Genomic DNA, 24,440 nt, shown 5'->3' with positions numbered 1-24,440 from the left:
CAAGTATATAACTAGGCTTGTGCTTTAATATAATACTAAAAAATCTTGTTCGTAATTATCTTCTTGCATAAAAAGTTTTGTGACGAATATTTGAATGGAGTTTGTAATTTGCAGTTCAAGCAGTATTTTAATAGAATGGACAAAAGTTAGATAAATAAGCCAAGATCTAGTGACGAATATTTGAATGGAGTTCAAAATTTTATTAAATTTGCTTTTGAGAAATCTAATATGAATGGAAATATTTTATTTCCATGTCAAAAATGTGTAATTGCTTCTTCTCTCACTCCAAAGACTGTTGAAGAATATTTGGTGTGGAATGCTTTTACGAGAGGTTATACTGAATGAATATTTCATGGAGAGTTCATATTGTTATCTCCATGTAACCAACCCTCATATATAGAAGACACCTCTAGGTAAATACAATCTTTGAGGGCTCAGATTGATCAGATTACATCTTTATTGAATCAGTTTGTCCCACCTCAGGTAAATAACTACATCTACTTGAACATTTTACATAAGTATCATATTTTTTTAATGAGCTTAATAATTTTCGTATTCTTAACTTCTTAAGTTTCTTTTTTACAAGTTCCTGATACTTCATCTGCGCGTACAGATGATGATACCATCGACCCTGATAGCTTTTATTTAGGATTTTTATATGTATTTTTTTTATCTTTCGAAGTACATTGTAAACATAAATTGACAATATGAATGTAATTTGATAATATGAATAGTTAGATAAATATGTTTGATTGTGACATGTGTATATCGCATTTATTGTATATGTGTTTAAGTTTGTAAACGGAGTTTTAAATTTTTTTAAAAAACTTGTTAAAAAAATTAGGGGTAATTAATTCCCCACCCTCCAAAAGATCACGCTATAACAAAAAGTCCCGGTTGACCGGTCTTAAAATCTTCCGTCCAATATCTTTACCAAGTTTAATTCCCGATCCTTGAGCCCCTTTTATTTTTTTTAAAAGGACGAAAATGCCCCTGCCCTCCTCATCTCCCATTCCCAGAAGGAGAAGAAGAAAAAGGCGCCGCCGCCGGCCACGGCCTGCCCCCACCCGAGCTTCCTCCTGCGGCCACCGCCGGCCATGGCTCGCCTCCTCCCGTGCCCCCTCCCGCGGCCCCGCCCCCTCCCGAGTCCTCTCCTGCGGCCGCGCTGCCAGGATTGCCCCCGCCCCTGCCCCCTCACGAGCCCCCTCCTGCAGCCGCAGCCCGCCCTCCTCCCGCGTCCACCATGGCCCGGCCCTTTTCTGGAGCCGTCGGCCTCGCGGGAGGAGAGGTGTTCTTCGCTGGCCAGCTGCCGGCGGCCCCGCCCCCTCCTGCGACCCCCTCCTACGGCCGCCGCAGCCCGGCCCCCTTCCGGCGCCGTTGGCTCGCTGGAGGAGAAGAAAGAAGAAAGAAGAAGAAGGGAAGAAGAGAAAAAAAAAAGAAAAAGAAAAGAAAAAAAGGAAGAAAAAGAAAGAAAAAGAAGAAAAGAAAAGAAAAAAAGAAAAGAAAAAAAAGAAAAGAAAAAAAAAGAAAGAAAGAAAAATAAATAAATAAATAAGTGCATCAGTATATATATATATATATGAATGAACGAATAAATAAATAAATAAATAATATATTATAATGAAATAAAATAATTATAAATAAATAAAGCTACTGCGGCTGGACCCCCTCCCGCAGCCGCCACGGCCCGGTCCCCTTCTAGCACCACCGGCCTCACGGGAGGAGAAAATAGAAGAAAAGAAAAAAAAGAAGAAAAGGAAAGAAAAAGAAGAAAATAAAAAACTAAAAAAAAGAAAGAAAAGAAAAATAAGTAAATCCATAAATAAATAAATACATATATATATATGAATGAACGAATAAATAAATAAATAAATACATATATAATATAATGTAATAAAATAATAAATAAATAAATAAAGTGGCCGCAGCCAGGCCTCCTCCCGCTGCCGCCATGGCACGGCCTCCTTTTGGCGGCACCGGCCTCACGAGATTAGAAGAAAGAAAAAAAAGAAAAAAAGAAAAAAAGGAAAAAACAGAAGAAAAAGAAAGAAAAAGAAAATTTAAGTGTGTGTAGAGAAGGCTTAATTGTGTACAGAGAACACTTAACTGTATGATGCACACAGTTAAGTATTCTTTTCATACAATTAAGTCTTTTCTACACACACTTAACTGTGTGATGCAGAGAATATTTAACTGTGTGCAGAGAAGGAAAGAAAAAGAAAAAGAAAGAAAAAGAAGAGAAGGAACGAAAAAGAAAAAAAGGAACGAAAAAGAAAAAAGGAAAAAAAATGAAAAGAAAAAAAGAAGAAGAAAAAGGAAAGAAAAATAATACTTAACTATGTGATGCATAGAACAGTTAACTGTATGTAGAGAAGATTTAAGTGTGTGTGCAGAGAAGACTTAATTGTGTACAAAGAATATTTAACTTAACTGTGTGATGTATAGAATACTTTACTGTGTGCAGAGAAAATTTAAGTATGTGAAAAGAAGATTTAATTGTATATAGAGAACACCTAACTGTGTGATGCACACAGTTAAATATTCTCAGTATACAGTTAAATATTCTCTGCACATACTTAATTGTGTGATGTAAAGAACGCTAAACTATGTGCAGAGAATATTTAAGTATGTGCAGAGAAGATTTAATTGTGTATAGAGAACACCTAACTATGTGATACACACAGTTAAATATTTTCTATATACAATTAAGTCTTCTCTGCACACACTTTATTGTGGATGCAGAGAACACTAAACTGTGTGCATAGAAGATTTAATTGTGTATAGAAAATACTTAACTGTGTGATGAACATAGTTAAGTGCTATCCGTACGCATTAAGTATACTCTGGACAGAATTAAGTCTGTATGCAGGGAAGACTTAATTGTGTACAGATAATACTTAATTGTCTTCTTTTTCTTTTCTTTTTCTTCTTTTTTTTCTTTTCTTCTTTTTTTTTCTTCTCTTCTTTTTCTTTCCTTTTCTTTCTTTTTTTTTCCTTTTTTTTCTTTCCTCTTTCTTCTTTTTTTTCTTTTCTTCTTTTTCTTTCTTTTTCATCCTTTTTGTTTTCTTTCCTTTTTCTTCTTTTCTTTTCTTTTCTTCTTTTTCTTTCTTTCTCTTCTTTTTCTTTCCTTTTTCTTTTTTTTTCTTTCTTTTCTTCTTTTTCTTTTCTTTTTCTTCTTTTTCTTTCCTTTTCTTCCACTGTATCTATCAATATCAAGAAACGAAAAGAAAAAAAGGAAGCAAAGGAAAGAAAAAGAATAAAAAGAAAATAAAAGAAGAGAAGGAAAGAAAAAGAAGAGAAGAAAAGAAAAAGAAAGAAAAGAAGAAAAAAGAAAAATAATGAGCGAGTGGTAGTTAAGTTAGTAAGCTTGGTATTAGGGGTGGCAATCGGGTCGGGTCGGGTCATAAACGGGTCGGGTCACATGCAGGTCGGGTCAGAAAATCATAAACCTGAACCCGACCTGTTTATTAAATAGGTCAGAAATTACAATCTGAACCTGACCTGTTTATTAAACAAGTGATCCGACCCAATCCGTTTAACCTGTTTAATAAACAGGTAACCTGTTTACCCAACCCGACCCAACCTGTTTAATCTGTTTGCCCAACCTGATCCGTTTAACCTGTTTAAACCTGTTTAACATGCCCAACCCGACCTGTTTAGACCCGTTTAACCTGTTTAGACCCGTTTAACCTGTTTAACCCGTTTAACCTGTTTAGACCTGTTTAACCTGCCCAACAGTTAAACGGGTTAAACGGTTTAAATGAGTCAGACATCTAAAATCCGTATCCGACCTAATTAATAAACAGGTTAAACGGATCGACCTGTTTACGATCCGAACCTGTTTAGGCCAAACCCAAACCTGTTTATGGCGGGTCGAACATGGGTCGGGTTGGCGGATCGGGTCATATTTTGCCACTCCTACTTGGTATACAGGTAATATAGCATGGTTAACTTATCTATATGCAGAGAAACTATACATGTGTGCAGGAAACAGTAAACTGTGTGCACACAATAGAATACTGTATTTCGGGGTTAATTAAGTATGTGTCATCATTAGTTTAGTATGTTTCAAGTTTAATCGACTATGTGCCATGTTAAGGTAAGACTTGGTTCACAAGAATAACCTATATTAAGTGCTTACCACATCATTGTAATTGATTCGAAATATTCTACAAAAATCAGGTTGCTTAACTTAACTGTGTGTAGAGAAACCATACCTGTGTGCAGGAAACGGTAAACTGTGTGCACATAACAGAAAACTATGTTTCGGGGTTAATTAAGTGTGTGCATTGGTTAATTAAGTGTGTTTTTAAGCTTAATCAACTATGCACCATGCTAGGGTAAGTCTTGGCTCACAAGAACAACCTATATTAAGTGTCTACCATGCCGTTGTAACTGATTCGAAACATTCTACCAAAATCAGATAGCTTAACTTAACTGTGTACACAGAAACTATATCTTTGTGCAGGGAACAGTAAACTATGTGCACAGAACAAAAAATCGTGCCAGACTAGATTAAGTGTTAAAACATTGATTAATTATGTGCCAAGCTTATTTAAATTTGTGTCATACTATATTACCTGTCTACCAAGCTTACTAACCTAACTGCCACTCACTCATTATTTTTCTTTTTTTTCTTCTTTTTTTTCCTTTTTTTCTTTTTCTTCTTTTTCTTTCCTTCTCTTCTTTTTCTTTCCTTTTTCTTCTCCTTTTTTTCTTTTCTTTTTTTCTTTTTCTTTCCTTTTTTTCTTTTTTTTTCTTTTTCTTTCCTTCTCTTCTTTTTCTTTCCTTTTTCTTTTTTTCTTCTTTTTCTTTCCTTTTTCTTTTTTTTCTTCTTTTTCTTTCCTTTTTCTTTTTTTTCTTTTTTTTCTTCTTTTTCTTTCCTTTTTCTTTTTTTTCTTCTTTTTCTTTCCTTCTCTTCTTTTTTCTTTCCTTTTTTTCTTCTTTTCATTCATTCATTCATATATATATATATATATATATATATATATATATATATATATATATATATATATATATATGTATGTATGTATGTATGTATGTATGTATGTATGTATGTATGTATTTATTTATTTTTCCTTTCTTTCTTTTTTTTCTTCTTTTTCTTTCCTTTTCTTCTTTTTTTCTTTTCTTTTTCTTTTTTTTTCTTCTCTTCTTCCCTTCTTCTTCTTTCTTCTTTCTTCTTTCTTCTCCTCCCACAATGTCGTCGGTGTCGGAAGGAGGCCGAGCCGTGGCGGACGCAAGAGGGGGCCACGGGAGGGGGCCGGGCCATGGCCGCCGCAGGAGGGGGCCACGAGAGGGGGCCGGGCTGCGGCGCCTGCGGTGGCCGCAGATGGCCCGTGGAGAATTCTTCTCGTCCCGCAAGGCCGTCGACGCCGGAAAGGGGCCGGGCCGCGGTGGACACGAGAGGAGGATGGGTCGTGGCCGACGACGGTCGTAGGATGCCACGGCCGCCCTTCTTCCTCTTCTTCAGCGCCTCCCCACCGTGGGGCGGGGGTGGAGGCATTCTCGGTGGCACGGCCGCAGGAGGGCTCGGGAGGGAGCTGGGGCGGGAGTATTTCCGACGGCGCGGCCGTGGCTCGAGAGGGGTCGGGCCGTGGCCGGCGCCGACCGTGGTGGGCTCGACCCCCTTTTTTCTCTCTTCTCCGGTGGGATGGAAGATAAAACAATAGGAATTAAAATATTTTTAGGGGGTGTTTTTGTCCCGTAATAAAGTATTGAAATATGGCTGGACTGATTGTTAAACAACCAGTTAACAAGGATTAATCGTTAGAGACCGGTCAATAAATGTACCGATGATTAATTACCCCAAAAAATTACCCTAACGACGCTTTAAAGTATCGTTAAAATCACGAAGAGGTATCAATTAGCGACGCTTCTGAAAAGGGTCGCTAAATTACAGAAAATTACCGACGCCAAAAAGTGTCGATAAAGCATCGCTATTTTCCGACGCTTCTGAAAGCGTCGGAAAATATTTTTTCCACTCTTACATAGGCGACGCTTTACCGATGCTTTGGAAAGTGCTGGAAACTATTTTACCGACGCTTATAAGCGTCCGTAATGTCCCAAAAAAAGCGTCGCTAATGCCCAATTTTCTTATAGTGACAATAATACTCCAAATGTATGGCTAGGTCCTAGATAAGATTCAAAATGTTCATTGACTGGTGTATAGTTCTATTTAGGCCATCTATCACCTAATCCAGTCCATTTCTTCTCAAAAAGAACATAATCTTGTCCACCCCAGTCTACTCCGGTTTTGACAAGTGCATCACTTGACTTGACTTGGTCAGATTCATCTTTTTTTTTTTTTTTGGTAAAACGGCTACTCATTTCATATAAATCTAACGTGAATACAACCAGCCATATCACGAGAAAGTAAAAGATACAAAGGATGAGGGACGTCTGATGCCTCCGTCCAGAGAAAGTCTCCAGAATGTCGGGCAACAAAGGAGGCGACCCAATCAGCTGATCTGTTCGCCTCCCTAAACACGTGTCCAATCTGACAATCACCCATCAGCTGGATCATCCTACAGGTCTCTCGGATGAGAGGGTGACCATCCCCAAACCGATCCGCCCCTCGGAGCCAGTCAATAACCACTGATGAGTCTCCCTCGAGATAGACCCGCTCCACCCCCAGAACCTGCCATACATAAGATATGCCCTCCCACGCAGCCCGTAGCTCTGCCCCGACTACTGTAAGTCCTGGCGCCCGCCTACCTCCTGCTGCTATCATCCTATCAAGATGGTCCCTGATCACAAACCCAACACCACCAGTCACACCATCCAGAGACCGACTACCATCGAAATTTACTTTGAGATAGCCAAGGGGTGGGGGTACCCAAGAAACATGGGCAAACCGGGGCGCTGAAACAGCGTAGGGGGTACCCCAGATGTCCCTGGCAATCTCAGAAGAAGACCCAACGGAAGCCGCAATAACCTCCCTCGCGTGTAGCAACGCTCTGTCCACCACCATCCTCGGATGCGACCTCCTCCCCTCAAACAGACTGGCATTCCTGTCCAACCAGATATAGTAGGACAAGTATGCCACAAAAATCCCCGCCTCGGCCAATCTAGGACTCCGCATGGAAGCTCTCAGCAACTGAATCATATCCTGCACAGAAACCACCGAGTCGGGTAATGGAACCGGTGACCTCCTCCATATCGCTCGGGCTCTAGGACACTGCAAAAGGACATGCTCGATCGTCTCCTCGATAACCGTACACTCCTCACAGCACTGAGACATCATCATGCCACGTCGAACTAACAAGCTCCTCGTTGGAAGGCAACCCCAGGCCACCTTCCAAATGAATAACGCCATCCGAGGATGAATCCGCAGCCTCCATATCCAACCAACCTCAATCTGGCGAACTGGCTCCGACCTGATCAAGGCAAGAAGATCTCTAGCTCGAATCCGCGATCGTCCGGACGGCAACCACACTAGTCTGTCAACCCCTCCCCCAGAGGGAACCGGAAGAGCTAGAACCGACTCCGCCAACTGCTCCCCAAAAACCTCCTGAATCAACTCCACCCTCCACCGTCCCCCCTCTGAAGACAACAAATCACTGACCCTGCAGCCCGCTAATCTCGCCGAATCCACCATAGTCGGCAACCGACAAAAAGGCAGCTCTGTCACCCAGCTATCCTCCAGCACATCAATAGAGCGTCCGTCACCTATGATCCATCTGATCTCCGGAAGCACCACCATGGCTCTAGCACACATCTCCCTCCAAACCGGAGAGTGGTGCCGACCACCCCGCACCCCGGGGACCAAGGCGCCATACTTGGCCCTCATCAATGAGGACCACAAGCTCTCAGGCTCGAGCACAAATCTCGCCGCATGTCTAGCCACTAAGGCCTCCCGCCTCGCTATCAGAGACTGCACCCCCAAACCTCCAAGACTAGTCGGCTGGCATACAACATCCCAAGCCATCAAGTGGACCCCACCTCTACCACTGTGCCTCCCCCAGATAAAGTTCCTGAATAACTGCTCCAGTGACCTCAGAACTGTAACTGGAATAATGGCATTGGAAAGCAGATATATGGGAACTGAGGTAAGAACTGAACGAACCAGAGTGATCCTACCCATCATAGATAAAGAATGCATCTGCCAACCCTCCAATCTGCGCCTAATACTGAGCTCCAGGAAAGTACAATCCCTGCGTCGTAACCGCTGGCCCGAAAGTGGGACCCCCAAGTATACCATCGTGCCCTCCTGCGCACCCACCCCCAGGATCTCCAATATAGAGAGCCTCACCGCCTCCTTGGTCTTCGGGCTAAAAGTAACAGCTGACTTGGTCAGATTGACCTGCTGTCCCGAAACTGCACAATAATCTCGAAGAATCTGACAAATAACCCGGGCCGCCTGCCACGACGATCTGGCAAGAAGCAAACAATCATCAGCAAAAAGCAGGTGGGAGATCGGGGCAGCCCCCACCATCGGTCTATAAACCTCCAACTCCTGAGCAGCCACTGCCTGGTGTAGGAATCTGGACAACGCATCTGCATAGAGAATGAATAAAAGAGGGGATAGGGGGCAGCCCTGACGTAGCCCCCCTGATGACACAAAGAAGTGGGACGGTGAACCATTCACCAAGATAGCAAAAGAGGGAACACGAACACAGCCCATCACCCACCTGATCCAAGTCTCATGAAAACCAAAAGCCTGCAGGGACTGCTGCAAAAAATCCCACCTAACCCTATCATAGGCCCTCTCCATATCAAGCTTAATCCCCATCAAGCTCCTCCTCATCGGAGCCCTACCAAGATCAAACATAAACTCCTAGGCAATCAACACATTATCAGATATATTCCGCCCCTCCAAAAACGCTCCCTGCTCCGGACTGATAAGCCTAGGAAGAACCTCCCTCATCCTAGCGGCAAGAATCCTTGCTATAGCCTTGTACAGAGTAGTACAAAGGCTAATCGGACGAAAATGACTCGGCTTCGTAGCATCCTGCCGCTTCGGAATCAAGGTGATGAAGGTCCTCTGCCAGTCTGCTGCCATCACTGCTGTACTGAAGAACTGCTGTATGGCTGCCGTCACATCGCGCCCAACAATCATCCAATATCTCTGAAAAAACAAGGGTGGGAAACCATCCGGCCCAGGGGCCTTGTCCCCCTTAAGGGACCACACCGCCTCTCTAATCTCCCTCTCCGACACCGATCTGATCAAAGCTGCTGTCTCCTCCTCTGACACCCTGCCCACAGGCGGAGGTATAACTGCTAGACTCCCAACAGTAGACTGCTCTGTCCACCTGGCCCTGAAAAAACTCTCCATAATCCTCTGAATCATCTCCGGATCCTCCGACAGCTGCCCCTCCTCATCCTGGAGGGCTCTAATCCTGTTCTGGTGCCTCCTGATAACTGTCGCCTGGTGAAAAAACCTCGTATTTCTATCCCCCTCCACAATCCACTGTACCCTCGATTTCTGTCTCCAGAATGTCTCCTGCTGTCTAAGGAGACCGTCATGCAAGGCCAATAAAGATCGGAGGTCCCCCAACTCCTCCTCCGCAAGGCCCCCCTGGTCCTCCTGGGCCTGTAACCTGGCTATGGCCCCCTCTGACTCCTCTATCCTCCTGAAAATATCTCCCACCTCCTCACGATTCCACCTCCTCAATCGTCTCCTTGTTAGCTCCAATCTACGGGACACCCGATACATCGCATCTCCTCTCACCTAAGCACTCCATGCCTCCCTCACCACCTCCCACGATCGTGGATAACAGAGCCAAATTTTTTCAAATCTGAAGGGGGAATGAACTGGAAAGAAGGAATCTGTACTCACCAGTATTGGATTGTGGTCCGACGCAATCCTGGGCAGATGGCTCACATGATAATTCGGAAAGGTCTGAATCCACCCAGCGGTCGCGCAGGCTCTATCAAGTCGCTCCCATACTCTAGCTTGGCCCTGCTGATTGTTGCACCATGTAAACTTAGACCCTGAAAATCCCAGGTCAATCAATCCATTCGAGGTCAGAAAGTTCTGGAACTCCTTGACCTTCCTCTCATATGAGAAGGGCCTCCCCCCCCCTCTTCTCCTGAGAATCAACAATACAGTTAAAATCACCAGCCATCAACATAGGGTACCCCTGACTAATCAACTGAGAGGCCTCATCCCACAGTATCCGTCTCTCCCTGAAGTCAGTACTGGCATACACCGCAGAAAGAACCCATGAGACTCCACTACCCTCCGAGATCACCATAACCACCTCCTGAGAACACACATGGAACACATCCAAACTACAAGAACCCTGCATCCACGTTACAATGATACCACCCGACAGCCCGCTAGACTCCACTGCATAAAAGCCCCACGAGCGAGGTATCGCTCTCCTAGCCTTCTGAAGGCTCCTCCCAGATAAACGGGTCTCAAACAGCACACAAATATCCGGTCTATGCAACTGCACAATCCTCCGAAAGGCCGGGGCAAAAGAAGGCTTCCCCGCGCCACGACAGTTCCATAAGATAACCTTCATTGGGCACCCAAGGATGCATCACAACCCCCTACCCCGGGATTGCAATCATGGAACACCGCCTCTTCCATAGCTCCTACCTTCTCCAACTTTGCAAAACTCGCCTCTTTTGCTGCTGCCAACAACTGATTCACAATACCCTGGCGATCCCTACCGAAGCCGGGTTGTGCCAATTGGCACGGAGAGTCCCCAACATCTTCACCATTTGCCACAGGCCCCTCCATCAGCCCTCCTCCTGGTTGAGACTTGGTACCGCCCACAACTTCACTGGCGACCTGTATCCCCGCTCCCAGCTTCTTCACCGCACCAGAGAAACCACCCTCCTCCCGAGCCAGGTGACCCGGAAAAGCCTGTGAAGACGCTTTGGAGTTGCCGGCTGGGTTCACCTGCCCACTGCAGTCACCGGACTCCCCAACCCCCACTCGATCCAACCGGCCCTCCTTGCCGATCGCCTCGACCGGAGCCATCATCCCCAATTCCGAGAGGTTCGCCGCAGCCGAGCTAGCTCTATTTAGCTTCCTCGGTGGGGCCACCACACCACGCCGGACATGCTCGCCACCACCCCTAGACTCACACTCCGCCCGCGGAGGTCGAAGACGAGCCGCCGAGAGGGGAGGAGGGGAGCTCTTGCTCCTGCGTCGGAAGTCAAGCTCCGACCGCCCCTTCGCCGTTGACAGAGGGCGGGTCCCCCCGACGGAGAAGACCGGCCCTTTCAAGCCCTTGCCTCCAGTACCCAGAGCCCGACATGGGCTTCTGGATCGCTTCCTCGGGCTCGGGCCCGATCCATCGAGGCACTGCATCGCTGAGGGGCCTGGCCTGTCCACAGCCCGGCCCGAAACACCATCCAGCCCACAAACACCTTGGCCCGCCTCCTGGTTAAGACTCGGGTTGAGTCGACTCGGACCAGCGTCATCGACCTGGATGGGTTGACTCGGGCCCGCCCTACCCTTGCCCGCCCCGGCCGCCGTGACGTCCTTCTCCGGAGTCCTCCGCCGGGCAACCTTCGATGGCATCTGCCAAGCTTCCAGGTCGATCGGGGAGACCGAAGAACCCGACCCATCCCCCATTCCACCCTTACCGGAACAGGGAGGAGTGGGCGTCGAGATCGGCCGGGACCCGGACTCAACCGTCTCCTTCTTCCACGGCGACTTTTTGGCCGGACGTTGTTGCCAAATACGATTGGTGACCAACCACGGGCCAAAAGCCGATGGTTCCTCCGGGACAGGACCTCCCCCAATGGTCTGCACATCAACCTCCGGAAGATCCGCCCCGATACCTTCCTTCTCCTTTCCTCGGTCCACTGCCGGCTCCGCCTTGCCACCCACCGAAGACGGGTAACCGCACTCCGGCGGCGAGTGCCCAATCCGCCCACACCTCGAGCAGGGAGCAGGTAGATTCTCGTAGATGAACCCCTGCCAAAAGGTCTCCTCGACACCCCCATATTTCCCCCTAACCAGGATACCCGGCTTGAGAGGGTTCGAAACATTTAGCTCCACCTTCACCCAAGCAAAACCATACCGTCCCCCCTGCTCCGTGAAACCGTCCACGGCCAAGGGATTTCCGGCACTGGCCGCTATCCTAAGTATGGTCTCCCTCTTCCAATAATCCAGGGGCAGTCGTGGTAGACGCAACCAGACGACCACCCGATCAATACCCCCAACACCGGGCACAAAATTGGGCCGCCACCGCTCCATTGCCAGAAGTTGACCGGCCACCGTCCATGGACCGTTCTTCAGAGCAGCCTCACGATCCTCCTCCTTGGCAAACCGGACGGCGATGAAACCATCCATCAGCAGGAAGCACTCCACGTTATAGTCCAGACGACCTGCCCGTTTGAACTCCCTGGCCACCCAATCAACCGGAACAGGCCTCCCCAAGCTCCTCACAATGACGGTAGTGCTTTCCCATTCCGCTCGAATCCCCTCCAACTCTTCCTCAGGAGCGTCCACCACCTCGGCCGTCGTACTCCGCAGCATTTCCAAAACCCGAGGGGGCATCCGGTGACTCGTCCACGCCGGCTACCGAGGGACTCCCTTCGCAACCTCCGCCCAGGAGCGAGCCTTCGATGCATACCCGACACCCCGAGAAGCCTGACCACCATCCTTCCCCGTCTCCGGCTGAATAGTGTCCCCCCCACTGGCCTCCATAGTCTCCGGCTGAATAGTGTCCCCTCCCAGGTGTTTGGGGAAAAGCCCCACCCACCGCACGGAGTTTGGCGCACCTAGGCACACTTCCCGAGTCACTCACTCTCTCTCTCCTCACTCTCTCTCTCCTCACTCACCTACATGCGCTCACCACACTTCCCGAGAAGCCTGACATGATTCATCTTTGAAATGCTACGACAACACCAAAATCTCGCACAAAGAAAAAAAAAAGTTATGCAGTGAAAATATAACTACGTGATTGCCCAAGCAGGGTTTTCCACTGTTTCAGGCGGCCTTTTGCGTCAGGGTATTGATATCTGTTCTAAATGAGATCGAGGAGGAAAATAAAACCACATCAATGACTAGTACAATATGAAAACCATATAACGTTCCTCTTGGATGTCTGGACAAAGTCCTAGTTTGACCTATCCTATCTTTGTTGTTCAATCCCTTTGGCATATTCCCAATATATCCAACATGCAACCAATTTCAAGCCACTCATTTTCGTTCATCGCTAACTTCTATCACTAAAAGATTAGATTTTTCTATACTTACATAGAGCCTCAAAGTGTCAAATTATAATTATCTTAGATTAAATTTTATTTAAATTAATGTATTACCTTAGACTAATGTTAGAATTGTAAGACATTATAAGTTGAGTTAGTTGATGAAATAAATATTGCATATTATTAATTTAAATTGTTCTGCTACATATTTAAGATATTATGTTGAAATGCCTTGCATGCTCGTGGGAAGAGTTCCCTATGAGTGTCCGACAGTTGCCGCAACTCCCAGCTCGCGATCTCAGGTCGGAGGCGTGATATAACTTCTATCAATAAAAGACTAGATTTTTCTATATTTATATAGAACCTCAAAGTGTCAAATTATAGTTAATTGAATAACTATGATTGTCACAATTAATGATAGTAGCTGCCGTCTTGCTAAAACCTGTGTTAAAATATTAATTCGATTATTTTTGGAGTGTTAAGTTGTAATCTGCTTCATTCTCTAAAGATAGGTGGAGCTACGGCTCTTCCTTTTCATCAAAAAAAATAAAAAAAAAATCATATGGCCAATAATTTGTCCAGGGATGGAAGTGCTATTTATGGGAGTGAAGCAAAGGCAGAAAAAGTGAGGACATTTGTTCATGGAAAATTGAAGATTGGAGCTAACAACATTCTTGATCATGATGATGAAGGAATAGCTATATCTGGTGACATCCGTAATAGCTGGGCTGGAGTGTCAACTTTACAAGCCCTTTTCATTAAAGAGCCCAATGCTGTCTGTGATGCACTTAAAGTATAATAAATACATGGCTTTCATTTGCATGCATTTGGTTATTACCTTTGGAAAGCTCAAAACCCTCAAGTTTTGGTCTATACTAACAGTTATGGTTTTTGCTCTCCTACAAGCAGAATATCCCCATCTAAATGATGACGAGTTGTCCCGCTATGCTAAACTAGTGACATCTGCAGTAATTGCAAAGATTCACACAATTGACTGGACTGTAGAGCTTCTCAAGACCTACACAATGAACGCGTCTATGCACGCAAATTGGAAAAGAACATATCATGCATGTAATATTAAGACTGAATCACATATCCACTTAATCTGAAAGCATTTGCACTTTTCTTTTGCGGGTATGGATTGTTAAGAAAAACTATTAAGGATATCTTTGGGCACATAGGGGGGCCTGCCCTTTCCGGACTTGTGGGATTGCAGAAGCCAAACAATCATGGAGTTCCATATTTCTTGACCGAGGAGTTCACGAGTGTTTATAGAATGCACTCGCTTCTTCTGGACAGCCTTACACTTAGGAAGATCAACACCAATTCCGGACCAAACAGATCTCCCCAATACCTTGAAGAGTAGGCTTCTATTTTTATCTCCATCCTTCATTTATTCCCTTATTCTTTGCCTCGCTCATTTCCTTTTCTTTGTTTTTTATTTCTAATGCATACACTATATTATAATGATGTCATTTGCCAAACAGCATCAAAATGGAGGATCTGGTAGGCATAAGAGGAGAATCAACTATCCCCTGATGTCATTTGCCAAACAGCATCACGTCGACATGCCTGCCCTTGAAGATAACTATCCACAAATACATGCACATTGTATGTACATTGCTCCATGCTACATGCATATGGTATATATGGAAGCTAATGATTGTTTTATGGTTGTTCAAATAGTTTATCAAGACCGGGAGAGAAGTATGCCAAGGTACAACGACCAATTCAGAAGGGGCTTGCTAATGATTCCCATATCCAAATGGGAGGATTTAACTGATGACCATGAAGCAGTTGAGACTCTAGGAGAAGTATATAGTGATGATGTTTTGAAGTTGGATCTTCTAGTAGGTCTTATGGTAGAGAAAAAGATCAAGGGATTTGCCATCAGTGAAACTGCTTTCTTTATCTCCATTATAATGGCATCAAGGTAAAAACAATGGGCATTTTCATCTCCTTATTTAATTGTATGATTTCATATGAGGTTGTTCGACTACTTACAGTCTAATTTCACTATGAGTAGGAGGTTGGAAGCTGACCGATTCTTCACAAGCTATTTCAACGAAGAGACATACACAAAGAAGGGATTCGAGTGGGTAAACAGTACGGAGAGTTTAAGAGATGTTATCCAACGCCACTATCTAGATATTGCTAAGAAATGGATGAATTCTACTAGTGCATTTTCTGTGTGGGATGCTCCTCCAAACTCCTTCAATCCCATCCCTCTCCTTCTCCGATTTCTAGGCCAAGAACAACGATGTCAATGAACAAGTTGTTTTGTGCGTGCACTTTGCTATGGAAGTATGAATTTATTATTTCTGGTTGTTTGAGAATAATGGAGATGGGAGATATCCTCATGTATGAGTTTGCAAAATTCTTCATCAAACCATCCAATAAATTATGTCAATGTTTCACCGTTGATCATTTCTTTGAGTTAGTCTCTGAGATCTTTTTACTGCAGCCTACTGATCGAGGAAGTTCTGCATGTATTATTCTCTCCTTGTCTCTAGCTTCCTATATCAGTTCATAGATTGAGTTAGAAGCTCCTGCACAATACTAGGCATGCATGATATACTACAACAAAAAAGATCTTTGCCGACTCTATATTGCCGATGCTGGATCAAAGCGTCGGCAATTTTTTTCTTGCGACAAAGAATGCCAACGCTTTTAAAAATCGTTGGAAAAAAAAGGTTCCACCGATACTTTGTGTAGCGTCGGTGTCAGCCACCCATTACCAATACTTATAAGCGTCGGAAGATTTAATCACCGACGCTTATAAGCGTCGGTGTAAGGGAATAATAAGACGATGCTTATGAGCGTCGTCGGACTTCATCCTCCCCCCCCCCCTTCCCAACAAAACCCGATCGACCCCCTCCCTCTACAGCCCTAAATCCCTAACCCATGTTGACCGACCCCCTCCCTCCTCAGCCCTTTTCATTGATCTCAACCATTCGCCTCCGCCGACCGACCCCAAATCATGTTCCTCCGCTTCATCTCCTTCTCCTCCTCCCCCTCTTCATTGGCCTCCTCTCCGTAGACAACTTCCTCCTCCTCCACCGCAGAGCACTCACATGGCATTTGAAGTTTGGAGCCGGCAAGGACAAGGACAAGGACAGGTTTGGGATCTTCTTCTATTACGTCACCATAAAGTCATAGTTCCTTATTTTATGCCACCCATCTTCATATGCTAACTTTGTTTATTTTTTTAGATAAGTTGCAGTTCAAGCAATATTTTAATAGAATGGATAAAAGTTGGATAAATAAATTGAGATCTAGTGTCAAATATTTGAATGGAGTTCAGAATTTTATTAAATTTGTTTTTGAAAAATCTAATATGAATGGGAAGATTTTATGTTCATGTCGAAAATGTGTAAATTCTTCTTCTCTCGCTCCAAAAACTATTAAAGAACATTTGGTGTGGAATAATTTTACGAGAGGTTATACTGAATGGGTATTTCATGGAGAGTTCATATTGTCGTCTCCATGTAACCAACTCTCGTATGTAGAAGACACTACTAGTTTTGGATCCAGTAACATGGAAAGAAATTCTATAGGAGAAGATGATATAAGGAGCTTACTCAGAGATGCTCTTGGATATAGTATTAGAAATCTAGCAGATTTTAGTGAAGGACAAAAAGCAGTTGCAATAGGTGATGAGCATACAGTTATATACTGATTTTATGCATATTGAGGAACCTATACACTCTGATGATGACAGCTCAGTATCATAACTTGCTGAAAGCTTGTGATGAAGAACTATATCTAGGTTGTAAGAATTTTTTGAAGATTTTTTTTCTTGTGCATTTATTTCATTTAAAATATTTGAATGGGTAATTTAGCAAGTCTTTTACTATGCTTCTTCAATTATTAAAGGATGCATTTTTGGAAGGCGTTACTTTGCCATCATCTTCTTATGAAGCCAAAAAACTAGTAAAAAAATTGGATCTTAGATACGAAAAGATACACAGTGGTCCGAATGACTGTATTTTATTTCATGGTGAAAATATTAACAAAGAGTCGTGCCGAATATATGGATCTTCACGATGGAAGAAAGCTAAAGAAGACGAGCATGATTTGTTGAATGAAGTGGATGCGGCACGAATTAAAAAAAAAAAATCGGCTAAAGTTTTGAGGTATTTTTTTCTCATACCTAGATTAAAAAAAATGTATGCATCATCGAAGACGGCTTCCTCGATGAGATGGCATAACGAAGGCCGTACAAAGGATGAAATGTTAAGGCACCCAGCGGATAGTTTAGCATGAAAAGCATTTGATGATAGGCATCATGAATTTATTTCTGATGTTCGCAGAGTTAGGCTGGGTTTAGCTACTGATGGATTTAATCCATTTCGAACGATGAGTTCTATATACAACACTTAGCCGGTTGATTTGACTCCATATAATTTGCCACCATGGATGTATATGAAATAGTCTTTACTTATTCTATCAATAGTTATTCTAGATGATAAGGGCCCAGGTAATGATATTGATGTTTTTTTACAACTTTTAATAGAGAAATTGAAACAGATATGGGAGGGTATTGATGCATTTAATGCTTTTTCTGGTCAAACATTCAAACATTCAAATTTCTTTTATAGGTTCCTAATACTTCATCTGCACGTAGAGATGATGATGCCATCAACCCTCGATAGCTTTTATTTAGAAGTTTTATATGTATTTTTTTTTAATGTTTTGTAAAGTACATTGTAAACGTAAATTGACAGTATGAATGTAATTTGACAATATGAATATTTTGATAAATATATTTGATTGTGACATGTGTATATCACGTATATTGTGTATGTGTTTGAATCTGTATACAGAGTTTTAAATTTTTTTTATTTTTTTAAAAAAAACCCTAACGATGCTTTAAAGCATCATTAAAATCATGAATACGTCCAATTAGCGATGCGTTAAAGCGTCACTAAATTGTAATTAACGATGCTTTAAACCATCGCTAAATTCCCAAAAATAGCAATGCTTTAAAGCGTTTCTATGTGGTCGTTCATTGGCGATGCAATAAAGCGTCGCTAATTACCGCTAATTACTAACACTTAAAAGCATGGGCAAAGCGTTGCTAAGTCCCAACACTTTTTAGAAGCGTCGGAAATTATTTTTTCGACTCTTACATAGGCGACGCTTTGCCGATGCTTTAGAAAGTATCGGAAAGCGTTTTACCGATGCGTATAAGCGTCAGTAATTACCTATAAAAGCATCACTAATGCCCCCTCTTTCTTGTAGTGATCCGAATGAGGAAAAATTTCACAATGTGATCCCCCAAACTAGAGGACATGACGAATTCACAAGTAATCACATCTTAACTATGATGAGAAATCCATATTTCAAGCCAACAGGAGTGCATAGCGTTGGAGCTAGTATATATATGTAATTTGACCTTTATCTAATTAATACTATGGGAGGAACTTGTATTGTGAAACCTGCCTTTTCTTTTGGGCCAGTCTAGTACTAGAGCGAGGCCGATCCACAGGCTGGTCTTTCTCTCTCCTCGCCGGCCATCTACCATCACCGCCCCATGCTGTTGGTCTTCTAGCTACTGGCTACTAATGCCGTCACCGGATCACCGCCCCTCCTGCCTCCTCTTCCTCTTTCCTACAAGGGATGGGACAACCACATTCCCCTCCCCCATTTCATCTTTTCTCTCTCTTATATATATATATATATATATATATATATATATATATATATATATATATATATATATATATATATATATATATATATATATATATATGTATGTATGTATGTATGTATGTATGTATGTATATACTATTTTTCTGCATCCTAACTTTGTCTTTCATACATAGGAATGATAATGTCCATTGCATGATTATCCATTGAGGATGCATGATTTTTATGTACATATGTATCATACATTGCTGATTTTAAATTGTGTGGAATTGGTACTGGTATGCGTTGGATAATGTAAAGAATGTGGCTTGAATTACATTTATCTAACAAGCATGAAAATAAACTGGATAATTGGATAGTTGATTGGAGTGCTTTGGACTAACCATGTTATCGATACTCTACTATAGGATGGAAATGTGGTACTTATTGATGCACTACCACATGCTAGAAATATAGTATTGTTGATATCCCACCATAGGTCGAAAATGTGGTACTATTGATGCCCTGCCATGGATCAAAAATATGAAACTTGTTGATGCCCTGCTATAGGTCGAAAATATGGTGTTGTTGATGTTCTGCCACCAACCGAAAACATGGTTGTGGTTGTTCAGAGTTAAAAGCCAAAATTTATCGGATCTGAGATATACTAATCTAAAATAAAAATAACTTACATTATTATTACATGAAAAGATATTTTGATGCTATATAATATATTACTAAGTGTTCAAATTATACTATTATGCTAGATAGCTAGTATTAGATTTTGTGGTATGTATCATTATTGATTATTTACTATTTTCAATTTTTATATTATTTAAGTTGGTGTGGACGTAAAAGAATTCTTACTAAGCTATTATCTCAAAGTCAGAGACGTAGGATGCTTGATACCTAGCTACGGTTTGGGATCATAGGTGAGAGAATGGATGCTAGAGCATCACTGATACTAATCAGATGGCTGAATTTTGTAATTGGATAAATTTTATTATTTGTTAATGATGGAATCATTTTGTTGTGAATTAAGATCATTATTGTCCAATAATATTAAAATTATATTTAAATATATAAGTTTTGCATATTCTCTCAAATCTTGTCCTGTGTGGGCTATATCATGTGCCCAACGTTATATGTCTTAAAAATATATTACCAGTCCGACCCTATCATCAAAATCTCTCAACCACTGGTTTGCTGCATGACATGATGGGATTGGTGTGATCAGATTGATGTTTTATAATACAAAAAGAAAAATATATTTGGTCCATCTCAACTTGCAATGAGTAGTATCTACCATCCATTTCATTTTTAATTGGATAGTGATTCAACATCTCTTCTACCACATGCCATAACCATAATTGATCATCAAGATAACAACCTTTTGAACAAATTGTGATGGAGATCCAATGAGAAAAAAAGACAGGATGTGCCATATAAATTAATGTCCCAACAAACCCTCGAGAAAGAGCATTAATATCACACTTCAAATATTTAGATGAAAAATTGGAACTATCATGTTCCACTTCTTTGGGAATAATTATATGATCCTCGGAGCCAAACTATATCACCATCAAAATAAAGTCATATTTACAGCTTTAATCAAGACTGACCTGCCGATGAACACTCCTAATTCCTTGGGTTATATCCTCTATTGAAACAAAGGAGAAAAATTGTAGTGACACCTCCTCAACTTTGAACATTTTTTAGAAACACCATCTCAACTTTAAAAAGTTTCAAACAATCCTTTCAAGTTTCCAAATAGTTCTAAACTAGTCCTTTAGCTCTCCAACCAGCAGACAATATTAGCCTATCATTACAAATAACCAACATACCCTTACCGTTTTCAGAGTGCAGATGAATGAAGGAGTTCAGGGTGCTTTGAGATTTGTGCAACATGTGATTTTTAACTATGAGCCAAATACTAAGGGTGTTTTGATATCTCTATAGATGGATGAACGAAGTTCGAGTACTTTGAGATATATGCAAGGTGTGATCCCTAAATATGGGCTATATTGTAAGGATGCTTTGAAATCTATACAGGCGGATAAATGAAAGAGTTCAAAGTGCTTTGAGATCTGCACGGTAGGTGATTCTTAACTATGAGTCATATACTAAGGGTGCTTTGCCTTTTGTGTAGGTGGATAGATGAAGGAGTTCGGAGTGCTTTAATATCTGTGTGGTAGGCGACCCTTAACTATAGCCACATACTAATTAATGGTGCTTTAAGATCTGTATATGGATGAATGAAGGTGTTTGAACTGCTTTGAGATTTTCATGGTGGGTTTCCTTGACTATGGGCTATATACTAAGGAAGTTTTAAGATATATACAGGTAGATGGATGAACGTGTTCGAAGTGCTTCGTGATCTGTGCATTGGGTGATCCTTAAATATAGGCCATATATTACGAGTGCTTTGAGATCTTTGCGGGTGGATGAATGAAAGTGTTTGGAGTGTTTTTGAGATCTGTGCAGTAGATGAACCTTAACTATGAGTCACATACTAAGAGTTTTTTGAAATCTATCCTAGGACTTCACCCCACAAATAATTGATACGAAAGGTATTTTGGCCATAATACAATTTTATACAATCATGTAATGGCACCAGTTTGTTGCCGGAGATGAACGAAAAGATCAATTTTGGAACGATTTGGAAACTTGAAGGATCACCGGATTTCTCTGGAAACGTCCATAGTTGAGAAGGTGTCACTACAATTTCCAAACATGGCGTATGAACAGAATTGGATGTGGTAGGTTTAGATGGATGCATCACTAAGTGGGCTGAGTTTTGGCTATTCATGGGTCCGGCCAGGTACATGCACTTGCCCACAATGCTTGAACAATTGCGGTAGCCTGGACGGGGAGTCAAGAGACCCATCTAAATAGGCTGCAGAGTGGAAAATAACAGGTCTTTGGTTTGGTACGAAGAAGATAGGAAAGACCCGAAACAGGACAAAGTCAGTTGTCGATCTGGTTCGAGACAAGATAAAGATGAAAAACTTGTGTCAATGATCCACCTATTTCTTACGCAACCAAGAGGCAAAAACCATGAGAATTTGCAGAATAGTGCTGTAATTGATCATTTCTCCTCCAAAACCGAACTATATCTTTATTATGTCACCATGGCTATCATAAATATGCACGCTTTAATTATGATTAAATATTACTTTTCAGAAAGAAAAGGGAGGGGCAAACACACGGGATTCATAAAAGTATTGTTTGTTATGATTTAACAATTATATAATCATGTAAGCGTGTTTTCAACGTGATAGCTTTCATTCTGTGTAGAATGCCCTCACATATTATGCCGTTGATTAGATTGGCTTTCAAACTCTCTGCTAGGTTTTATCCCAGTTCCAAATGGAGAAGGAATTCACTGGACTTCCAAGACACCTTTGAACCCACTCCAACGGAGGCCAAGAACCAGATTGCTTGGGACTCTTTTGCAGGCTTTCATCTAAGAGAGATCTCTTCTTTTGTTTCTTGAGCCTCCGAAGACAAAAGAGTCAAACAACAGCGATTATAAAATCTCGACCTTAATGTTAGCTAGCACGATAGCTGATGCTTACTCTTCTTAAGGGTTCGGGTTATATCTTTGGCACGAAAGAATAATTGATCTTTTTTTTTTATGGCATTGACCATAGGATCATACCCTACACATATCTCAAGCACCTTGAACTTCTTCGTTCATCCATTTGCACGGATCTCAAAGCGACCATAGCAAATATGAATCCTTCTTTCGAATGAATGATACAAAACTAGTCCCTTTTCGAAAACACTTTCAACTAAAATGATGGACGCTAACTTATTTAATGTCAAGAAATAGATTAAATCAATAAATAATAAGAATAGTGGTGATTTACTTTAAATGGATGCATTAGAATCAATGTGTTTAAATTCTCTCCCTTTTCTATGAGTTTTAGGAGGGGTTAATCTCCATCTTTCCTTTCTTATACCCACCTTAATCTCGGGGGGCTGATTGTAGCCATAATCAAATTCATTGTCAAGGGATGATACCATTCAAGCATTCAAGTTCTCCTTCGACTGCTTGATTAGCTCCATGTGCCTAAACATGTACACTTTCTATTATATTGAATGATTATCTATGAAATCACACAATAAGTTGCCATGGTAGCTTGGTTGAGTACAACCATGCTAACAATTGGCACCTATTTTTGTTAACATGGTCGCTATAACTATATATTACATTTTCTTTGAAAGGTAAATAGGTACATGAATTATAAAATATAGTAGCTTACAAATTCAGGTTCTTGTTATACAAAATCATGATGTAAATCATGCTAATACATTATGCTACAATGGCATCTAACAAGTAATACAATTGTCATGAGTGAATCTAAAAAACCATCTTCTGTTTTTGGACAAAATTTCCTACACATCTTTAAGATTCGTCCATATAGACATTCTAGGATGAATTTTTTGTTGCTGTTTGCAGGTGCTCCTCATGAAGTGCAACCAGAGAGAGGGGGGAGGGGGGTTTTCATCAAGTAATTTTGCAGCCACTTACCAAAAATATATTCACATACAAGAAAAAGGCTTCTCATCATGGATAGCTGCCAAGGCCTAAATAATGATTCTAGTGTAATTAATATCCGAGCCCCGTGATTCACGCTCTTCTATAAAATTTGCACGCATTAAGATCTCATCTCGTGCACTAGTGGCCCGCCTCTGATTTGTTTGCGAGTACAATCGATTCCATTCGCTCGTACTCTCGTTGTCCCACGACAATTCAAGTTCATAATTTTGGAACATGTTATCCCAAAGCCATGCGTGACCGTTACTTCTTTATAATGTCAAAGAGAAGTAAAAAAAATAAAAATCGAATAACATGGCTTAAAAGTTTTCTCCTTTTTTTTTTTTTCCGGTACATCGATAGCTTACGTCAATCGAACGTGTGCGCTACCCTCAGCATCAAGAGAAAGAAAACGACATAAAGATAAGGGAGCAACTTTAGTTTCAGTCCATAAAATCTCTTTTAAATGATGAGGCTCAGTCTGCAGCCCTATTCGCCTCCCAAAATATATGGACAACTTGGATCGAGCGACAGCCAGACACCGACCTCTATATGTCCTTGAGTATGGGGTGGCCATCTCTTCGGCACTCGACGTCGCGAATCCACTCAGTCACCATATGTAGTAGTCTCCCTCTAGGATAATACAGTCTGCCCCTAGGATCCTTTTCGCATAGGTGACTCCCTCCTATGTAGTCCTAAGCTTTACTCCAATAGCCGTCATATCATAGGTACGCCGCCTGCCTGCCACTACTAGTCTGGACTCATGATCCTAGATCACAAACCCAATCCTTCCTTTATCTCCAACTGCCGAAGCGCTGCCGTCAAAGTTCACTTTGAGGTAGCGAGGGGGTGAGAGTTCCTAAGAGACAAAAGTCACTCGAGGCGCTGTGGCAGCAAAGTAGAAACCCCATATGTCCCTAGCCCACCCCGGTGGGGATACTCGAGTGGTGGCAATGATCTCAGTCGCTAGACGAGTAGCTCTGTTCACTACAGCCCTCGATGGAAATCTTCTATCCTCAAAGGTGCGGACATTTCTGTCCAGCCAAATATGATATGCCATATAGATGCATATAATACCTCTCTTCTAACAGGTCCTCTACCGACACCACATCCTGCGGCAAGGGAAAGGGTGCCCGCTGTCATACCT

The 24,440-nt window shown here is 42.2% G+C and overlaps 1 protein-coding gene and 1 pseudogene across 1 annotated transcript; one reads left to right on the top strand and one right to left on the bottom strand.

Moving 5' to 3' along the window:
* Positions 1 to 8,779: 8,779 nt before the first annotated feature.
* On the bottom strand, positions 8,780 to 10,472 carry LOC149768519 (uncharacterized). Its single transcript, XM_089929561.1, has 3 exons — positions 10,052 to 10,472; positions 9,758 to 9,936; positions 8,780 to 9,673 (listed from the first exon to the last, which is right to left on the bottom strand). The coding sequence occupies exons 1-3, from the start codon at positions 10,470 to 10,472 to the stop codon at positions 8,780 to 8,782; spliced, it is 1,494 nt and encodes a 497-aa protein (XP_089785687.1).
* Positions 10,473 to 13,549: 3,077 nt separating this feature from the next.
* Positions 13,550 to 15,537, top strand: LOC103698070 (alpha-dioxygenase PIOX-like; annotated as a pseudogene).
* The last annotated feature ends 8,903 nt before the right edge of the window (positions 15,538 to 24,440 follow it).

Source organism: Phoenix dactylifera, chromosome 1, assembly GCF_051530095.1.
Source record: "Phoenix dactylifera cultivar Ajwa chromosome 1, Ajwa_hap1_PhDact_Kaust_v1.1, whole genome shotgun sequence".
Taxonomy (NCBI): domain Eukaryota; kingdom Viridiplantae; phylum Streptophyta; class Magnoliopsida; order Arecales; family Arecaceae; genus Phoenix; species Phoenix dactylifera.
The sequence above is the reverse complement of the archived record's forward strand: the minus strand, read 5'-3'. Positions and strand labels throughout refer to the sequence as shown.